The sequence below is a fragment of the Solea senegalensis genome, linkage group LG2 (assembly GCF_019176455.1).
Source record: "Solea senegalensis isolate Sse05_10M linkage group LG2, IFAPA_SoseM_1, whole genome shotgun sequence".
NCBI lineage: Eukaryota > Metazoa > Chordata > Actinopteri > Pleuronectiformes > Soleidae > Solea > Solea senegalensis.
In genome coordinates, this window is record NC_058022.1 from 36,138,698 (window position 1) to 36,158,874 (window position 20,177).

General features: G+C 43.1%; 2 protein-coding genes across 5 annotated transcripts; both read left to right on the forward strand.

The window, feature by feature from the left end:
* The first annotated feature begins 2,716 nt into the window (after window positions 1–2,716).
* mmadhca (metabolism of cobalamin associated Da) lies at window positions 2,717–12,412 on the forward strand. 4 transcript variants are annotated; one of them, XM_044017578.1, is made up of 9 exons: window positions 2,717–2,800; window positions 4,820–4,965; window positions 9,275–9,295; window positions 10,097–10,238; window positions 10,336–10,553; window positions 10,763–10,868; window positions 11,206–11,336; window positions 11,426–11,512; window positions 11,837–12,412. In XM_044017578.1, exons 1-9 carry the CDS (start codon window positions 2,770–2,772, stop codon window positions 12,053–12,055), a joined length of 1,101 nt encoding a protein of 366 aa, XP_043873513.1. In that variant the 5' UTR covers window positions 2,717–2,769; the 3' UTR covers window positions 12,056–12,412. The 4 variants fall into 4 exon arrangements, with proteins under 4 accessions (XP_043873513.1, XP_043873536.1, XP_043873528.1 ...); XM_044017601.1 differs by lacking the exon at window positions 2,717–2,800 and having other exon boundaries at window positions 4,926–4,965; window positions 9,275–9,348; XM_044017593.1 differs by lacking the exons at window positions 2,717–2,800; window positions 4,820–4,965 and adding an exon at window positions 8,325–8,834 and having other exon boundaries at window positions 9,275–9,348.
* A 483-nt stretch (window positions 12,413–12,895) lies between these two features.
* On the forward strand, window positions 12,896–19,172 carry pspc1 (paraspeckle component 1). Its single transcript, XM_044017574.1, has 10 exons — window positions 12,896–13,393; window positions 14,098–14,247; window positions 14,350–14,501; window positions 15,214–15,309; window positions 15,387–15,583; window positions 15,671–15,755; window positions 16,218–16,311; window positions 17,069–17,111; window positions 17,420–17,559; window positions 17,690–19,172. Exons 1-10 carry the CDS (start codon window positions 13,004–13,006, stop codon window positions 17,945–17,947), a joined length of 1,605 nt encoding a protein of 534 aa, XP_043873509.1. The 5' UTR covers window positions 12,896–13,003; the 3' UTR covers window positions 17,948–19,172.
* Window positions 19,173–20,177: the final 1,005 nt, after the last annotated feature.

Below are 20,177 nucleotides of genomic sequence, written 5' to 3' on the forward strand. Positions count from 1 at the left end.
AAAGTTGAATAAAATGACCGATGATGTTGCTGATTAGATCAGATTCACGGGGAGAGGACATGAAGAATCTCCTTCAGATGGTGTAGGTGTTGAAATAGAGAGCTGATAATGGATTTTCCTGTTAAACATGAGGTCGTGCACCTCCTGCTCAGCGGGACACGGAGCTCGTTACTGTCTCGTACAAGGTCACAACAGAGTCAATCGTATCTGTGCTGCAGCTGTGGTGAAATGTGTGTCTCCTCAGAGTGTGAGCTCAGCACAACCACGCGTCCCTGCCTCACCGCCGCCACAAAGGAGCGGGGAAGTGAAATCATGTTATTTGGCCATTACCTGCAGCCACAGAAGTGCTGATGGTGGAGGAGCCTCTCTATCCCATCACTACCTTGTCACAACCAATCCAGCTGCTGCTGCTGATAGCTTTCTTTCCATTTTCCTCCCCCTCTCTCTGTGAAGCCCTGCCTGCCTCGCCGATTGTTCTGGAGGAGGCCATCAGCTCTCCACAATGTCTCTGAGGAGCTCCCCACTGTCCTTGACCCCCACACGTGTGTGTGGGTGTGTGTGTGTGTGTGTGTGTGTGGAGGAGAAAACCTTCCTTTAACCTCTTCAAGGTCTGAAGAGGAAGCAGCTGGATGTGGAGGAAAAAACGCAGCGTCTTCTCCGGAGATAATTCGATTACAATTAGATTCCTCACACACAATGACTGTCATTCACCTGCTTTACATCTACGTCTATCACACAGTGTGCGACAACTTTCAAAAGTATGTGTGTTTCAATCTCGGAAAAACAGTCGAACAGATGAATGAAAGCAGAGTTTACACATTTTAAAGAAACATGAGGACAAATATCTACTCACCTACCTAACCCTTGTGTTTAGAGTTCATCAAAGATGTTAACTTTATATATTAAACAGTGTTTTAAATCTTCAGCAGAGTTAAAAACATGTGTGTGTGTGTGTGTGCAGCGGCGCGCGTGTGTGTGCGCGTGTGTGTGTGTGTGTGTGTGCGTCCTTCAGCATCTTTTAAAACACACATTGTGGCTGCGCGGCTCCAGCCGAGAGGCTTAGTGATGCACTGTCAGAACCCATTTACCTCCTTCATCTCCATCTCCATGAGAACATGGTGGGGGGGGCGGAGCCTCTTGTTCTATCTGACACCACCACTCACTGTGTGTTTTTACCCCGTTTTTCTCTCCATTATTCCTCATCAAACCCATACGTCTGTTGTTTGTTTTGTCTTTATTATTCTGTTGTTTATTTGTTATTCTGTGGTTTATTTATTATTCTGTTGTTTATAGTATTATTATATTATATTATCTTAACTCATGAGGTCAGAGTTTGTTTAAATGGTGCAGTGATTGGTTAATATGTTTATTTTTCATTTCTGAATTGTTCCATTTATCTGTCACACGATTATCTTCCTTGCATTGCGTCAACATTACCTGCACAGCAGCTGCGATTGCCGTTGCCTAGCGACAGGCGCGTTCCATTTGTTGTTGGAACTCGGAGATTCTGAGGCCAACGACCCCCGACACGGGATCACAGACACAAACGACACAGTACTTTTATCGTTTTACCTTCGATGGTATTTGTTTCACAGGGAATTAGATGTAAATGTGGCGTTGCCATCGACGACTGACTACGTTTGCGACTTCTCGACTTTCTCACGTCTTTTTATGGTCTGTACTTTCTTTAAAAGTCCCTGTTTGGACCAAGTCTCACAAATCCTGCTGCTGCAGAGACGCCAGGCTCATCAGACTCCTGCAGACACATGTCCTCATCAGCTTTATTATTATTGTTATTATCTCCACAGCCATGGTGAGATTATTCCTGTGTCATCAGCGCCTGTGTCTCCTCTCCTTGTTCCTCGGGGGAATCTTCCACTATGAGTTTGTGCTGCTGCTGCTGAAGATGCAGGATCACGATGAGGATGAGGAGGAGGAGATATATCTACTGGCTAACATGCAGAGTGAGGTCAGATTAAAGCAGGTATATAGGCCTATTGATCGGAGGATTGACAGCTGTGAGGAGGTCATTGATTTGGCCGCACAGAGACAACTTTTGACCTCGGAGTGTTCGAGGTGAATCGACGTCTTTAATCCAGACGGAAGAGAACGAAGTCTGGTCCCAAAATATTCTCCAGTTTTGTCTTGTTATCCTTAAAATGAATTTTAAGAAAGATAATCTGCCAATGTGGTCAATTCAGAAATGGCCAAAAGTAAGAGTTACACCTTAGAATTTCAAGTTTTAGCTTGTTACTGCTAATTAAAGCTTTAAATAAGATGGAATATCTGATTTTGGCAAACTCAGACATATTTTTTCTGAATACTAGATTCTTTTCAGACACAAAATAAGAGCAATGTCCCAGAAACAAGACTAATTGCACTTTCTTAAAAATCTCTTAATGCAGTTTTTGTAGTGCACTGCATGATTTTAGCTTGTTTTGATGAAGTTTCTGAGCCACATCTCACTGAGGACACTCAGAGAACCGGGGTTTGTCGAAAATGTAAATACTCCAGCAGAACTGTACATTTCTTTATTTTATGTCTTTAATCCAGAACTGGACGACGTTCCCGCTTTGAGGCAGACAAAGCATTTTACAGGAAGGACAACACTGACTGACCAGGTTCACCTCACACTGCATCACCCCGCCCCAGGCTCCTCCCTCCCCCACCCCCCACCTGCCGCTGCCGCTTCCCGCCACCACAAACTGCTGCAGGGAATTCAAACACTCACTGACGGTAACGTGAGTGGATCACAGGTTTCTCCCACAAATGAGGTCAGCGGTGGTCGGATCATTGAGAGGTCAGTGCGCTCACCTTTTCTGCCTGTGACACACACACACACACATGCAGTAAAGTAGCAGAACAACGTGGTAACACCTGAGCAGCAGCAGCAGCAGCAGCAGCAGCAGCAGCAGCAGCAGCAGCAGCAGTGCGGCCGTGTAAACACACAGAAGCTGCTCGTTATGGTTTATAGAGGGGGGGTCATTGGGAGAGCAGAGGGACGTGCGCTCACTCTGACATGTCACAAGGGTTTCATTAGCGATGCTGCACAGCAAAGGTTACCGTGTAATGTGTCTCATGTGGTTTGTACAGTAAACGTTCTGAAGAAACGTTCAGGGCTTTGATTTCAGCCTCGGTGAAGAATTTACGGTCACCTGATGACCTCATGACCGGCAGGAAGTGGAGGCTGCAGGAGGCGGGTGACACAAAGTGACCACACGAGGCAGCAGCAGACCAGCAGCTCCTGAGTCCCCGCCAGCTAAAATCACTGGTTTTCTCTGTGGGCTTTGGTGTGGGAGAGTGAGTGCTTTACAAACTTGAGTTTCCTGTCAAAAAAACCCGGTCTGACAGTGAGATAAAGACGCGCACGTGTTCTGAAGACGTCGTAGACTCAAGTTTCTGTGGATTTTGTGTCCCTGGTGGCGGCCATGTTGTGTATGTCTGTCATGTTGCGTGACTGTCAGTGCTCCACTGTAGTCTGAGACCGTGTCCCTCAGTGGTGCAGTATCATGCTGGTGTGAATAATCCAAGCATGAAGAGTTAAATCAGCCCCGCGGTGCCTGATGTGTGATGAACTCCTCCAGCTGTCCGCTAACATTAACTGGCCCCTCCTCTTTAATGACGGCCGGCAGCTTTCCTGAGGCCCCTTCACACGGTTAATTGTTTCAGCAGCGACTTGGTTGGTGTGTTGTCGCAGATATGTTTCAGTCTGGAGTTTGACCTTTGCACGCTAATGAAGGATTGACCGCGGGCAGCTCATGCTTTGGCTCCGTCTCCTGTGTGACGTGTACGCTGAGGTGCGGGTAACGTCATCGGAGCGCGGGATGAAGGTCGCTCGAGCCGAACGGAACACATGAGTACACACACGCTCTTCCTCGTCGTTTGTGAATGGTTGAAGAGTCGTTTGGTTCTCGGGGCAGCGTTGTCCGCTGAGATCAGCCGACACGTTAGCTGTTGGCTGTGAGTGTGAGGAGCCGTTCCGCTCCATCAAACTGTGTTAGAGTCACACGGGCGTCGCCTCCCGCGCTGCGATGATGGCCGCCGCCGTCCTCTGTCTGACAGCGACCACCATCATCATCATCATCATCATCTGCTGCTGTTGTTGTGAATGGAAGCTGTTAGCGGAGCGTGATCACTGAGAGCATTATCACAGTGTGACCCACGCAGTCGTCACAGTGCTGCGTTCATGGGCCTCCAACCTGGGCCTGAATCCGGCCCTGGCAATAGGGGGTGGAGCCTGAGCCCGGCCCTGGCAATAGGGGTTGGAGCCTGAGCCTGGCCCTGGCAATAGGGGGTGGAGCCTGAGCCCGGCCCTGGCAATAGCGGGTGGAGCTTGAGCCCGGCCCTGGCAATAGGGGGTGGAGCCTGAGCCCGGCCCTGGAGCCTGGCCCTGGCAATAGCGGGTGGAGCTTGAGCCCGGCCCTGGCAATAGGGGTGGAGCCTGAGCCCGGCCCTGGCAATAGGGGTGGAGCGCCCAGCCCTGGCAATAGCGGGTGGAGCTTGAGCCCGGCCCTGGCAATAGGGGGTGGAGCCTGAGCCCGGCCCGACATGTTTCAATAAGACAGCGCTACAACCAATCGGAGCAACGCCGAACATAGTCAGAGCGGAAAAGGATCCAAGGCCAAGTGTTGCGTGTAGAGTGTGTTTGATGGAGAGATTCCTGTAAGATGACAAAAGTTACGGTAATGGAGCCCAGCAAAGAATATGAGAATTGTTTGTACATTCAGAAACAGAAGAAACCCTAAAGTATTACCAAGAGATTACAGCATGTTGGAGTGACACTGGTAGAGAAAACACTGCGTCTCACCCTTTTATCCAGACTTGACCGTGACTTGCCGGTGTACTGGAGATGATGGAGGCGGAGGAGGAAAAGACCGAGTGGAAGCCACGACAGGTCGTTCAGATAAACGAAGACATGCAGGACCTGCCACAAAAAAAATTAATATCAGACGCAGCATCACTGAGGTTTGTTACTATTTACATGTGTTACAGTAGCAGAGAGCGGCAGGGACTACACCACATTAAGCCCGCCCACCGACTCTACTCACGATGTGATAGAATAGAATAGAATAGAAATACTTTATTCATCCCCAAGGGGAAATTGTTTTAACAAAGCAGCACTACAAACAGTATTATAAACATAAGATGTAAAATGTGCAACAGTAAGAAAAGATTGGCCAAACCAGAGTCTGGCTGCAAATGAACTTTGCTGCCGCTATGGTGCGTCTAGATTTTCTAAGCTAGTCACAGACGTTAAAGAAGGTTCATTCTATTCTTTATATTTTTGTTTAAAGGATTATTATTTTATTACTTAATGAACCTGATCTGGACACGTTGAATACTGCGAGTAGGTACATTTAGTTTCCTGTCAATCATAAGTTTATTTAGAAAATTCTTTGATGCATTTTTTGGAGTTGCTAAACTGATTATTTTGTTGTTGAGTTTTTTGTGCTAAACCAAATTCCACAATGTTTTCTGACCGTTACCATGACGATGATGGTTGGATCATGTGACATGAGGTTGTTGGGTTTTGGTATTTACCATTTTAAAAAAAAAACAAATATATGAGAGAAATAGGAATACGTACATAATAAACAATGTTATCCTGTTTATTTTGAGAATAAATGAAGATTTTTCTAAATTAACCTAATACATATATCATAGTTTAAAATAAATAATGATCAATGTAGAAAACACTATTTGTTTATGAAGTGTCACCATTTGTGTTGCCAGTTTTCACTGTATGTGTGTGTGCGACTGTGACATATGCAGTGGGGTATTTTTACACTTTGCTCTGTGCAACTATAATCCAAACAGACAGTGCTGTGAGACACTGGCAAGGTTTTACGTGCCTTCACAAATGTCACCCTGCTTTGCCTCTGGTCCCTGACACACACACACACACACACACACACACACACACACACACACACACACACACACGCTCACGCTGCAGATGCACATGCAGGCTTAAGTTTTAATTACATATACATTTGTTTCAGGGTTAGCTCATCCAGGAGCAGAAGTATTTGCATTGTTCTGAGTCAAATGAGTCAAATGTCTCGGCTGAACCAGTTGTTAAAAATATATGCAAAAGATAAGAAATATATTTTAAAGTTTATATCATATTTTAATGATGTTTTTTTTTGCTTTATCTCACTGTTTTTCTTACATTTCTAACAGGAAACTGAGATTTGTAAAATACTCACTCTCCCACACCAAACCTTATAGAGAAAATCAGTGATTTTAACATCACAGCACACAGGAGTTGTTCATCCAGTTCAAATATTATTATATTATTATTTTGTAAAATTCGGCATTTGAAAACCTAAGTTCAGATTGACCTCAGTGACACAAAGTGACCACACGAGGCAGCAGTTGACCAGCAGCTCCTGTGTCCCCGCGAGCAAAAATCACTGATTTTCTCTATGGGCTTTGGCGTGGGAGAGTGAGTGGTACACAAAAGTCTGTCTAACAGTGAGATAAAGAGGAGAACTTGTTCATAGACGTAGAATGGCACAGATTTTCCTCTGTGAGCATGTGACTTGTTTTTCACACAGAGAGCAGAGGGAGCCTGCCTTTGTGTCACTACCTTATACAACCACACAGACATTTCAAATATGTAGTTTCCATTCAGTGTCTCAATGCTGTGGATTCCAGTTGCGCTGCAGAGGTGCTGCTTTTGGTTTTGGTCTGACCAATGAAATCAAATGAGGTCGACCCACAGACTCATTTTGGGGGTTTAGAGACTTGAGCTCAGAAAAATGCTTGTGACGTTTGGCTGAAGAGCTAAAACATCTCTGCTACAGTTTCCCACATTTTTCCGGGAGGCTCAGAAATAGACGTGCAATCATCATTTTTATTTATAGCTGCTGCATCAGTCCTCTCTGTCGGGACTATCACATAGAAAGAACGATGTCGGAGGAGCTCGCTGGGGATTTAATGCATTCATGACATGTAAAGATATGTAAAATGACATAAATGATGTCGGAGCGCGGTAATTATCGTCCTCATAATAACTACTTTCCTGAATTTTAATAGATCCTTTGGTGCGTGACAATTTTCAGGTGTTTGTTTGTGAACAAAGAAACAGCGTGATGAGGGAGCAGCTCTGCAGTGCAGGACACTGTTTTTCAGTTTGCCTTTAACAGCCACTGGAGGAGCGTCGGTTGGTGCTGCTGCTGCTGCACCCTGAGGCCTTCTATACATAATTATATACACACACACACACACACACACACACACTGCCGCCTCATTAGTGACTGCAGCCTGAGGCTTACAACAGGGAAAAGGCCTAATTGCACAGTTCAGCAGCGCTGACAGTCCTCGTAGCATTTTTTTTTACCAGACTCCAGGATCAGGTAGCGACACCTACAGACACTTCCTGCCACTTCCTGCCACCACTGTTTCAAATGGCGTATTTCCACCGGCTCGCCTCATCTCGGGACGGCACGGCTAGGTTGCATCTCCACTACAAAAACAGTACCTACTTAACATGGGTGGAGGTACTGACACATAATTAGTGCTGTGGCTTTATCTCACTGTTAGACACTTTTCCAACAGGAAGTTTGTAAACCACTCACACTCACACACCAAAGTCCATAGAGAAAATGAGTGATTTTAGCTCAACGGGACATAGGAGCTGCTGGTCTGCTGCTGCCTCGTGTGGTCACTTTGTGTCACTGAGGTAAATCACAGCATAGGATTTCAAATGCAGAATTTTCCAAACAAGACTTTGGAATTTACTGATGGAGGCAGCAGTGGATCAACAACTCCTGTGTGCTGTGATGTTAAAATCACTGATTTTCTCTGTGGGCTTTGGTGTGGGAGAGTGAGTGGTTTACAAACTTGAGTTTCCTGTTGGAAAAGTCTGTATAACACTGAGATAAAGACGTGAACATGATCTGTAGATATTGTAGACTTAAGCTGACATAGATTTTATTACCTGAGTCTTTAAATTGCACTAAGAGACAGCCTTTTCTAGCTGGAAAATAAAGGTTTGTGTCGCTTTGTAAATGGTGTGCTCTCCCACACCAGACCTCATACAGCACACAGGAGTTGTTGATCCACTGCTGCCTCCATCACTAAGTTTAAATGTCTTATTTTTTTTAATTCAGCATTTGAAATATTTCATTTACACTTAACTTAGTAACACAAAGTGACCACACGAGGCAGCAGTAGACCAGCAGCTTCTGTGTTCCCGCAAGCTAAAATCACTGGTTTTCTCTATGGGCTTTGGTGTGGGAGAGTGAGTGGTTCACACACTTTTCAGTTTCCTGTTGGAAAAGTCTGTCTAACAGTGAGATAAAGACATGAACATGTCCTTTGTTCAATGACTAAAATATTTGTTTTGATTATGTCTCAGTAACTCATACAACAGCACTTAAAAACACGACTATCCCTTTAAAAGTGTTTCAGTGGATTTGATCAATACTGATATTCTTGACACATGAAGAGTAAATGAAGTGATTTGTGGATGAAAAGTAAATTTTACAATAGTTGTAAAGATTTATTTTCTTTATAAATGACACACACGGGGATGAGAGTGCACTCTTGTGAGATTATGATCTTCTGCCATCTTGTGGAAAAACAGAGAAACACAGCCTCTAACATGTGACCTGTGTCGCTTATGTGATATTATTTATATTTAGATCAATTTAAAACTAAAAGTAGAACCTAATTAACGATTGGAAAGTTCTTTGAGTTGCCTTATTCCAAACGTCTTATATAATCTAAATGTACGTTTCGCGAATCATACAAGGGTGATTTGTCGCTCGTGTCTTCCCGTAGGTTTGTTGATGTTGTTGCAGGAGCTTGTACGTGCGGACTGACAGGTCTGTACACCATGTACTTTCACTCATTTTCAGCACGGTTAAAGTGGTTTATTTACGCATAACAGCGTTAATGTTGGCTTAATTCATGTTTGTAGTTGTGTTTGAGAAGGTGAAGTCACAGTCGGAAGATGGCAACATGAAAGGAGAAAGTGTTCCATCAGCTGACCGGAGCTAGGCCTATCAGCAGCAGCTAGTTAGCGTAGCTTAACTGAAGGGCTAGTTGGTGTTAAAGCAGTGCTGTTTCTGTTTTTTTCTAAAACAAATAAATATATTTACTGTCAACGAAGAAGGTGTTTAGTATAAATGACCGCTGCTCCGTGAAAGACACGCGCTAATGTTGCATCATGAGCTAACAGCAGCTAACTGGGCTAAAGGTTAGCTGCAGTTTGGTGATGTAACTTAAGTGACAACACATGTTTTTGTTGTTTTTACTCCCGCAGATAAATCAGCGAAAGCAGGAGGAAAGTGAACATACACACACACACACACACACGAGCGCACCATGTCCACCGGCGTAAGTAGCACAGCATCGTTTCCTGTGATTGATCAAAATAAAAGAACACATTTAAAAACATCCGAAGAAGATATAAATATTAAATGTTAATATTTTTTTAATAAAAAACATTTTTTAAGCCAGGATTTTTACCTGAGATTTATTATTTATTTGTAGTCTGTTGTTTAATTTTATTCAACCCTTTAATATCCTTTTAAATACCTAAATAAATGAGGTAAAATGTTACTTATTTTAAGTACTGATTCACTTTATCTATGTCATTACATTTTATCTGTTATTATTTTGTGTTTAATATTTCTTTACCCTTGTTTAGATCACTTTCTTTCCTCGCGTCTTCACTTCTCCATTGTTGTTTTTATTACTTAGCTTCAATAATAGCTTTCTTTCTTTTTTTTTTATCTCGTGAAGTGCTTTGTTGCATTGTCTTGTATGAAAAGTGATGAAAAAACAACTTGACTATGAATTCATTTTAAATAGTTATAAGAAAAGCATGTAAATTGAGTAAAGCTGTAAATGATGTGACAGGAAGTAGTTAAAGTGCTGGATTATGATGACGTTAAATGAGCAGTTTTGAACTGTGAAAATAAATCTACACATTTTGGTCCAAATAACAGAGAGAAAAGAAAATATCAGCACACAGTGAAGCCTTTTGTGTAGTTGTAAAGTATTTATATTGGAATTTGTTGTAGTGAGGGAGTACTGCATCAGTGTCTTGTCTTTGACGGTCGTCCTCTCTGTCTCTCTGCAGGTGCTGTGTGGATGCAGCAGGGTGGTTCTGTCTCAGACCGCGGGTCGTCAAGCGTTAGCTGCTCTCAGAGTCGGAAGAACCAGAACCTTTTCTGCTGCTAGTTCAGATGAACCGTACGTTACTTTATCACACACAGACTCAGGTGAGTGAGTCGTCTCTCAGCAGGAAGCTTCCAGCCTCTCTGGTTCTGTGTCGCGTCTCTGTATAAAACAGACGGCGTGTTCTATCTCGTTCTCCAGGACCCAGAACTGTGTGGCCCGATGAGAACATGGGGCCGTTCGGTCCTCAGGACCGGCGCTTCCAGTTACCTGGCAACGTTGGCTTTGACTGTCACCTGGACGGCACGGCCGAGCAGAAGAAATTTCCGATCCACAGAACGGTTCCGGACGTGCTGACCGCGCCGAGCAGCGCAGAGAGACACCAGTTCGTTCTGGCCCAGTTTGTCAACGAGTTCCATGTAAGTGTTGACAAATTTAAAGACATAATATGTAACTTTTCTGCCTTTTAAAATGTCTAAAAACAATCAGATTTATGTCTTAAATCATCCAAAATGTCTTTAACACATTTTAAATCCGCAGAAATCTGTATTTTTGTTCCAACTTAATGTATCGCTAAAGAAAAACTGCGCGACTTTGATGATAATTTGTGTGTGTTTGTGTTTATCAGGGGAAACTGGGTCCCATGTCGATCAGAGTCAACAAAGCAGAGCAGTATTTTCATCAAACAGACACCGACTGTTCCATAAACTCCTGTCCTGAGCTGCTGAGGAAAGGTGTGTGTGTGTGTCCAGGTATTACTAATGTTGTGGGGACCTAAACCTGTTTACCCAGTCACATTATGGGGACTTGTCTTCCGTGTGTGCGTCAGGTGTTTACCCCTCAAAATGGACCATATTGAAGAATTTTAATTTTATTAATTAGGGAAATTATTCCTCTGCATTTGACCCATCCTAGAATTAGGAGCAGTGGGCTGCCACATTGAGTAGTGCCCGGGGAGCAATGGGGATTGGGTACCTTGCTCAGGGGTACCCCAGCCCTTTTGGCCAGGTGGGGATTTGAACCGGCGACCCTCCGGTTAAGGTTAATGAACAGTGTGTCTTCTTTTTTCAGATCTAGAGCTACTGTTTCCCTCAGCACCTGCCACCTCCATCACGGTTGTCACGGTGACGCAGAGTCGTCGTCACTGTGAGGAGGAGAAGGAGGCAGAGTCAGAGCAGGGCACAGAACAGCTGCTAAACAAAGTCAGTCCTGTCATGTTTCATTCATCTGTTTATAAAGTATTTTTATAAACGTTTTATGATGTTTATTTTGTGCGTGTGTCTCACTTCAGTTTGTAAACGGAGCAAAGGAAATGTGTTTCGCTCTGTGGACGGCGGGTTACTGGGCCGACTTCATCCACCCGACGACAGGAGCAGCGGTGAGTCACATGAGACATATTTATGATGTTGAATACACACTGAATCTATTAAATATTGATTAAAAAATACATGGAATCAACGAAATTCTGTTCAAAAAGTAACCATTTCTGTTGTAGCAGAATTTGGCCATATTTATACTCAATTTCACACATAAATATCCTATATGTTTAAAAAGTCAAAGAAATACAGAAGGTATTACATGAAGCCGTAGATATTTTATTTTTTTATATCTCATATACCCAGCCATGCAAAAGTATTTTTTTGATTTATATCCTGATGTATATCTTCCCTCTCGCTCTTTTTTTAAACTACATTTCTCACAGTTCTTTGCGTCTCCGTTAAGTCCCGCCCCACTGCAAACAGAGGAGGAGCTGAGACATTTAGGTTTCCACATCGAGGTGTCGGGCTCGTGCACGGTGATCCGTCACATCCTGAGCGGAACGCCGTTGTTTGTGGGGACCGTTTTCACCAACGCACCGACCCACAGCGCCACCATTGCGCGGCTACAAGGACTGTCGGACGTTCTCGACGACGAGGAATAGGCTGTTTTTCTATTTAATATATATATTATTTTTATGAATGGCCTCTTATTTATGGTGTGAACAAGCGTCGGTGTCACTGAGACGCTGCGTGACTGGACCAGGATTATTCCACACTACAGTACATCCAGGCAGATTACACCACGTGTTATTATTGTAATTTGCCTTTTTTAAACGTGTCGGTCAGTGACATCATCATCATCATCATCATCATCGACGGTCAGATGATGAGAAACAGAAAGTGGAGACATTTCATATGCAAAGCGACGTCGCTTTGAGATTTAATAATTTATTTTCACAGCTTGAGTCGAAGGAGCTGAAGCAAAACTGGTGAAATAAATCCAAACTGTGAAGACTTCATTTCCTGTCATGTTTCCCTACATTTATTTATTGATTTGTTTTAAAAAGTACTATTAAAGACTGGAACAGGCCGACTAGGGCTGATTTTTCAGCTTCTTAAATGTGAATATTTTCTGGTTTTTCTGCTCCATAAAACACAGGAATCATTAAAACCGAATTGTTTCGGTTTGTGGACAAAAACAAGACGACATTTTATGGACCAAACAAGTCCTTGACTAATCATTTGCAGCCCTACGTACTTCTAATTCTTAAAAAAAGGGGGAAATCTTGTTGGAGGCAAATTACAAAATATAAAAATAAACAAAAAAGATTTAATAACACTGAGTGTGAAATATTAGATCAAACTTTTCTTTGAGTATCTGTACTTTTGTAAATGTTCAAACAAGTAGTTAAAGTGCAGAATTGTGATCTGTTATTGCAAGTATTATATTTGATTGTGTTGGTGCGCCCCTGCTGGCGGCTCAGGTAACTGCAGCCTGTGTGTCCATGTGAGCCGCCATCTTTGGAGGCAGATGAGCGCGCTCTGCTCGTCGTTACTACAAACTTGAGTTCACCGTGGACGCGCAAATACACGCACACTTCCGTGCGAATATGTCCAACAGAAACACGCCGAACAGCGGCTCTCCTCAACCGGGGAGGCGCGGGACCGACTCCCCGGCCATGGAGCAGCAGCAGGCGGCGAACAAAGACAGCCCGGCACCTCAGCAGCAGCAGCAGCGGCCGGATGAGGAGGCGTCTCCCGCGGCGGAGCAAGCGGAGGGAGCCGGGGAAGGAAGCGGAGAAGCTCCGGCTAAAATGACTCTGGATATCGCGAGTTTTCGGAGACCTGGAGAGAAGACGTTCACGCAGCGGTGTCGCCTGTTCGTCGGCTGTTTGCCGCTCGACATCCCCGAGGAAGAGTTCACCAACATGTTCGCCAAATATGGGAACGTGAACGAGGTGTTCATCAACAGAGAGCGGGGCTTCGGCTTCATTCGCCTGGTATGACTGACTCCTCGCCTCCCGCTGCTTGCACCGCCATGTTGTATCAACCTCCTCTTTAAATTTAAACTTTATTTTTAGGTGGATTTTATAGATTTAATACAGAACTGTGGAGAACAGGCGTTAGCTGCTATGTTAGCATTAGCTAGCTTGCTAATATTCAATGTTATTGCACGTACGCGGGCGTCACCAGTGACGTCAACACGTAGACGCGGGGATTGGCCGCTCCAAGACCAGAGTGTAAACAAGTGGTCACAGCTTTTCTGGATGCAAACGTTTAAGTGTTGTATTCAAAGGTGTTACACTTTAAGATGTACTTATAATTTTATATTGTAGATTTTAATCACTGATATCAAATCACATAGCTTTAAATGACTGTGAATGATTAAAGTCTGGTGTTACAGTAGTTGAACATATTTGCATGAGAAATATAAAATAGCCTTTGTAAAAACTGTAGAGCTGCATCTAATTATTATTTTCGTAATAGATTAATCTGTCATTTATTTTCCCAATTCATCGAGTCATCATTTGGTCCATAAAATGTTGGAAAACGTTAATTATTGTTTATCAAACTTGGAAATGATGTTCTTAAATGTCATGTCCAGTTTTAATTATTTCTTCTGATTCAGATTCATTTAGTAATGGATTTATTATTGCAGCCCTAGTTTTAATAAATATTCTTCTTTGCTCCTCTCGTCTCCCAGGAAACCAAGACGCTGGCAGAGATCGCTAAAGCAGAGCTGGACGGGACGATTCTGAACAATCGACCAATCAGGGTCCGGTTTGCGACACACGGCGCCTCCCTCTCGGTCCGCAACCTTCTGCCCGTCGTGACCAACGAGCTGCTGGAGCAGGTGAGAGAGCGGTGGAGGGACTTCCTGTTTCCTGTCCCCGCTGTGGTCTCTGTTTCTCACTGAGTTGTTGTTGACGTTGTTGACGACCTCTCGTGTTCTCAGGCGTTTTCTCAGTTTGGACCCGTGGAGCGAGCCGTCGTGGTGACAGACGACCGCGGGCGTCCCACGGGGCGGGGCATCGTGGAGTTTGCGAACAAGGCGGCGGCGCGGAAAGCTCTGGAGCGCTGCACCGAGGGAGCGCTGCTGCTCACCACGTAAGAAACAAACAACAACATCAGGCCCATTTAGATCTTTGTGAATTCACGAGCGGCTTTAATATCGTCAGAGGGGGAGGAGCTTCAGTCATCTATTACTAGTCCATTACTTAATTGATTGTCAACATCTTGATAGTCCTTTAGTCGGTTTGAGTGTTTTGTTACATATTTACAACAAGTTTTATGATTTTTGGGTCAAAAACAAAACATTGGACCAAATAAAAGAACTATTTGTAAATAAACTTCTCCTTTTAGTTTCCTTCTCCTCCTCCTCAGTCATTTTCTTTCCTCTGTCCTTCTTCTTCCTCTTCTTTTTTTGCACATTCTTGTTCTTCTCTTCCTCTTCCTCTTATTTCTATCATTACAGCACTTTTGTATCGATTCATAATCGACTAAGCTGTCCTTTATTTTCTTAATGAATCGAGTACTTGTTGTTTCAAATCACTTTGTTCTTCTTCTTATTATTATTGTTATTATTATTAATATTAATATTAGTAATTGGAGGAGGAAATCAGAACATGTTCACACTGAGGAAGCTGAAAACTATTTGGTCTTTTTCTCTAATTTCTTCTTCCCTTCTCTACTTCTTCACCTCCTCACTGCACCTTTTCCTCCTCTGAATTTTGCCTCCTCCTCCTCTCTTGTACTTGTTTTTGTCGTCGCCGTGGAAACAAAGTTAGACTGAGTTTGAGTGGCTGCTCTGTGTCTGCAGCACGCCGTGTCCCGCCATCGTGGAGCCGTCAGAGCACGTAGACGACGACGAGGGACTCCCTGAGAAGCTGCTGCAGAAAATCCCAAAGTACCTCAAGTGAGTGAAGACGTGTGTGTTGGTTTGTGTTGCAGCTGTGTAGCAGGTGTGTAAGTTGTGTCTTCTCCTGTCCGCAGAGAACGGGAGCAGCCGCCACACTTCGCTCAGCCCGGCACGTTTGACTTTGAGTACTCGTGTCGCTGGAGAGCTCTGGACGAGCTGCAGAAGCAGCAGAAGGAGCAGGTGGACAAAAGCATCCGCGAGGCCAAAGAGAAGCTGGAGGCGGAGCTGGAGGCGGCCAAACACGAGCATCAGCTCATGATGATGAGACACGGTCAGGGCTCCTTCTATCCTCACACTGTTCCTCCTTCATTATCGCCGCCCTTTTTCTCCTTTTCACGTTTTCTCGCGTGTTTTCCAGATCTGATGAGACGTCAGGAGGAGCTGAGGAGGCTCGAGGAGCTCAGGAACCAGGAGCTGCAGAGACGCAAGCAGATCGAGATGAGGTACAGTCACACACACACACACACACACACACACACACACACACGCCACCGAGGCAAATAAAACGAGTTATAAAGAGGAGTTTTGTGTTGTTCTCATTGTTTTCTTGTTAATTATCGACAGTGGTAACATTTTACTGAGCGGAGCAGATCATTTCCATTTCACCTCACATTGTAACTCATGTTCACATATTAACAGTGACGTATATTGGTACATGCTAATCTATGGATTAAAGCTGAGCACTGTTTTTGATATTTTAAGTATCTGTGATGACTCTCCCTGTTCTTGAAGGCTGCTGCGTTGATAACCATCAAACACACGGAATGTTCTGTATTATTCTGCTTTAACGCACTTTAATTTAACAAAGACAAAAAAAAGAAGTATTATCTGAAATAAAAGGTAGTAATGAGTGAATTGTATTCATTTGAGAGGGTATTTACAGTGTTTGTGTCTGTTTTTGTCAGACACGAGGAGGAGAGGAGGAGGAGAGAGGAGGAGATGATGAGGCACAGAGAGCAGGAGGAGCTGAGGAGGCAACCTGGAAACTACCTGGAAAATGTGAGTGTGTGTGTGTGTGTGTGTGTGTGTGTGTGTGTGTGTGTGTGTGTGTGTGTGTTTTCACCTGGCTTCATCACGTCAGCACAAACACGGAGAGAAATCCCAACCAGCATCTTACTGTGATTCTGTTACTGTGTTTTTAATCCACACAATCCGTGGATTAAATCTGTCTGATTGTGGATTTTGACATGTTTGCTGATGCATTTGCTTTTTCTGTGGTTGTCTCTGATTCCAAACTCTAAGTCACAAAAATCATTTTTCATCAAACATTGGGATTAACTTGGGTTGCAGCTCGGGATTATTTTCTTTATTTATTGATCAGTTTTTGGTTTGGTCCATAAAATATAGGAAAATGTGATGTGAAATCCTTGAAATGTTGTGGTTTTCATGTCTACAATTTGAAATGAGTTTTCATGATTTCTTTTTGAAAATATTCACATTTAAGAAGCTGAAAAATCAGAGAAATTCTTAAAAAACGATTAATCCTTGATCAAAATAGTAATAGAAATGGATTGATTCATTAATTAGTAATCACTTAATCGTTGCAGCCCGAGCTAACGATGATTATTGATGATCTATGATTTGGAGCTGAGGACACATGAAGACTCACCACTAGAGGGCAGTGTCTCCTGTTTAAACCACTGCACTGAGGAATAATCTCTTTATTGTTGCTGTTTTTACTCCACGTTTGTTGCTCGTCATAAATAGATGGATGTTTGACAGTGAACTCACTTTCATTCTTCTTCTCTTGTTGCAGAGGGAACAGGAAATGAGAGCGGGGGATCTGGGCCCGCGTGGAGGTAAAATGTCTGGATTATCATTATTATTATCATTTACGTGTGAGTCCTTCACTTCAACACTAACCGTGGTTACGCTGTGATATCTCGTTCAAACTTCACAATGCTGTGTTTATTTTCTTATTTCTTCATTCATGTTGCATCAGAAATACATTTTATTGTGAAATATGTGTCGTTTAAATGGCAAAAAAACAACACTTTTATGTTGAAATTCTGTCGCCAGTATCACTACAGTGATATCACCATGGAATATTGTGATATCATTTCAAGCTAAAATTGTAACTTACACACTGAACGGTTGCTTTTTGTAGATGGTTACAACCAGGCCTCTGCTGCGCCCGGCGCTAACCAGGGCGCTCAGATGATGGGCCTGAGTGGAAGGGGCGGAGCCATCGGCCCGGAGGGAAGTCCAAACATGGGCGTGCAGTTAATGCCAGAGAACGGAGCCATGGTAACGTATCTGGAAAATTCCGCAGAGCTTGAGTTTAATCAACATAAAAATCCCAATTGATCATAAATCTGTAGATTGAATGGAAACATTTCTTCTTTTTCTTCTCCACGTTACTGCGACATCGTCACAGAGAAACGATAGATACTCGCAGGGTGGATCAGTGGGGGGTCGGCCTGAGGTCGAGTCACCTAAACAGCAGCAGCAGCAGCAACAGCAGCAACAGCAGCAGCAGCAGCAGCAGCAGCAGCAGCAACAACAACAGCAGCAACAGCAACAGCAGCAGCAGCAGCAGCTCGGCCCTCAAGGAGGAGCAGCCACGGGGTTTGGCATGGGAAATCCAGCAGGGGGCGTCTTTGATGGGCCAAATAACAAACGCCGCAGATACTGACCTCATGGATCTTTGTTACTGCTTTATTTTATTTTTTTAAAAACATGTCTTCTGTTTAGGATGTAGTTGTTCATTTTGTGGAAAAAAACTGAATCTAATGGCTTTTTTAATGTTTACTTCAGCAAATAATGTGAATTTAAGTGATTGTTAGGGTTAGTGTGGATGAGTGAATCAGCTGACTCACCAGCACAAAGAATCACTGATTTTAGACACTTAACTTAAGACAGACTTTTCCAACAGGAAAACTGAACTTTGTAAACCACTCACTCTCCCACACCAAAGCCCATAGAGAAAATCAGTGATTTTAACATCACAGCACACAGGAGTTGTTGATCCACTGCTGCCTCCATCACTAAGTTCAAACATCTTATTCTGTCAAATTCGGCATCTGAAATCCTTCGTTCACTTTAACTTCAATGACACAAAGTGACCACACGAGGCAGCAGCAGACCAGCAGCTCCTGTGTCCCTGCGAGCTAAAATCAGTGATTTTCTCTATGAGGTTTGGTGTGGGAGAGTGAGTGGTTTACAAACTTTTCTCTCAGGACCTCACAAACCCACGCTTGAAAATAACAACCTAAACCATTATTTTTTAAAGGTGCAGTGCATAGAATTAAGGAGGCTCTATGAACTGAATTTGAACAGAATATTTACAACTATGTTTTGATTTATTTATTATATTATAGAAAAATGAAATAAGAACAGTTGTGTTTTTGTTAACTCAGATCGTGCAGACGCTGACATCTGCTCAGTCTGCTGTGTTTGTACAGGAGGCTTTTCTACGATTGTTCGCAGCCTCCGTAGTTTCTCTTACACACTATATGCGATAGTTGCAATCTGCAACTTCACCACCAGAGGTCACTAATCCTACACGGGTCACACCTTTAAGGTGACATCAGGAGCAGAACCTCGGCCTATGTTGTTTTTTTAAAGCAAAGATAACCTACAGAAATCGAATACTTTTGCTAACATGAGAAAACAAAAGTTCACATTCAGACATTTAAGAACCTTCATTTTCACTTTTTCCTCTTAAAAACACAACAGACTTAAAGTGGAGGTTTCAGCGCCCCCTGTGTCTGATGGACAAAAACATTTTTTAGGAAAAAACGTGCTTTTCTGTGATTTCTTTCAAACATATTTGTCTCTTAAATGCCGTACAGTCACATGACTTCATGAATCAAACTTACATAAGTTTAATTGAATAAATACACATGTGGAGCATCAGAGATCACGCTTGTTTTTTTTCTCCTTCGTGTGATATCACGTGTTTTTAAATCTTTCATAAGACCTGGTTTATTTTTAGTGAATCAGCCACAGTGTGGTTTCAATAAAAAAAAAAAAAAAAGTTTTTTGTTTGACATAATACAACTGAAGAATGTTTCCACTGTGTTTGTCTGGTCAAAAATTATGGTGAAAAATTAAAAGTCTATTATTTTTTAACTTGAGATGATGAAAAACTGTATTTTTCATGTTTTATGTCATGAATATTGTCCGTGTGTTTTGTCTTTATGAGGACATTTGAACAGAAGTGTGACACGGACACAAAAGTGTGTTTTGTGTCTTCTCTTTGCCCAGGGCTGCTCATTATCAGCAGAGGAAAGCCAATCATTCCACTGATCCACTTTTTAACGGGGCTCGGATTAATGAGGATAATCTGGGGAAAGAGAAGTCGCCCTGGTTCTGCTTTAGCCCACTTTGTGGCCCACTTCTCACTTTTCAGGGGCAACTGTTTTCTTCCTTTCTTCTGCTTCTCTAAATGTTCCACTTTTTCTGACCTCGCCATAAAACAGCAAGTAAACTAAAGTATTAAAGCAATAATACTCCACTTAAAGTCTTTATGCTAGCTAGCTATTGTTAGCTAGTTCTGGCTAACGTTATGACCAACTCAAGTAGTCTCGAACTTTAAAAATTGAATTTCTTAAGTTTTTATGCTGGAGGATTGTGTAAAAGTGATGATGTTCGCTAATGAGCTGTGCTATAGCATTCGTTTTTATGCCGAGGAAGGAGTAAAAGTTAGCGTACTCGTGACAAGGACTTCTTTCTTTCTTTCTTTCTTTCTTTCTTTTCTGAGGTTTAATGGCGGTTGGCAAACAACGATTGGGTGCATTACCGCCACCGTCTGGTAGGGAGTGTGGTTCGAAATGTTAATCCAACTGAACTATTACTGAAATAGTGACAAGGACGTGATGTTAGCCGTGTTATATCCGTGTTTATGGACGCTTCATGTGGCT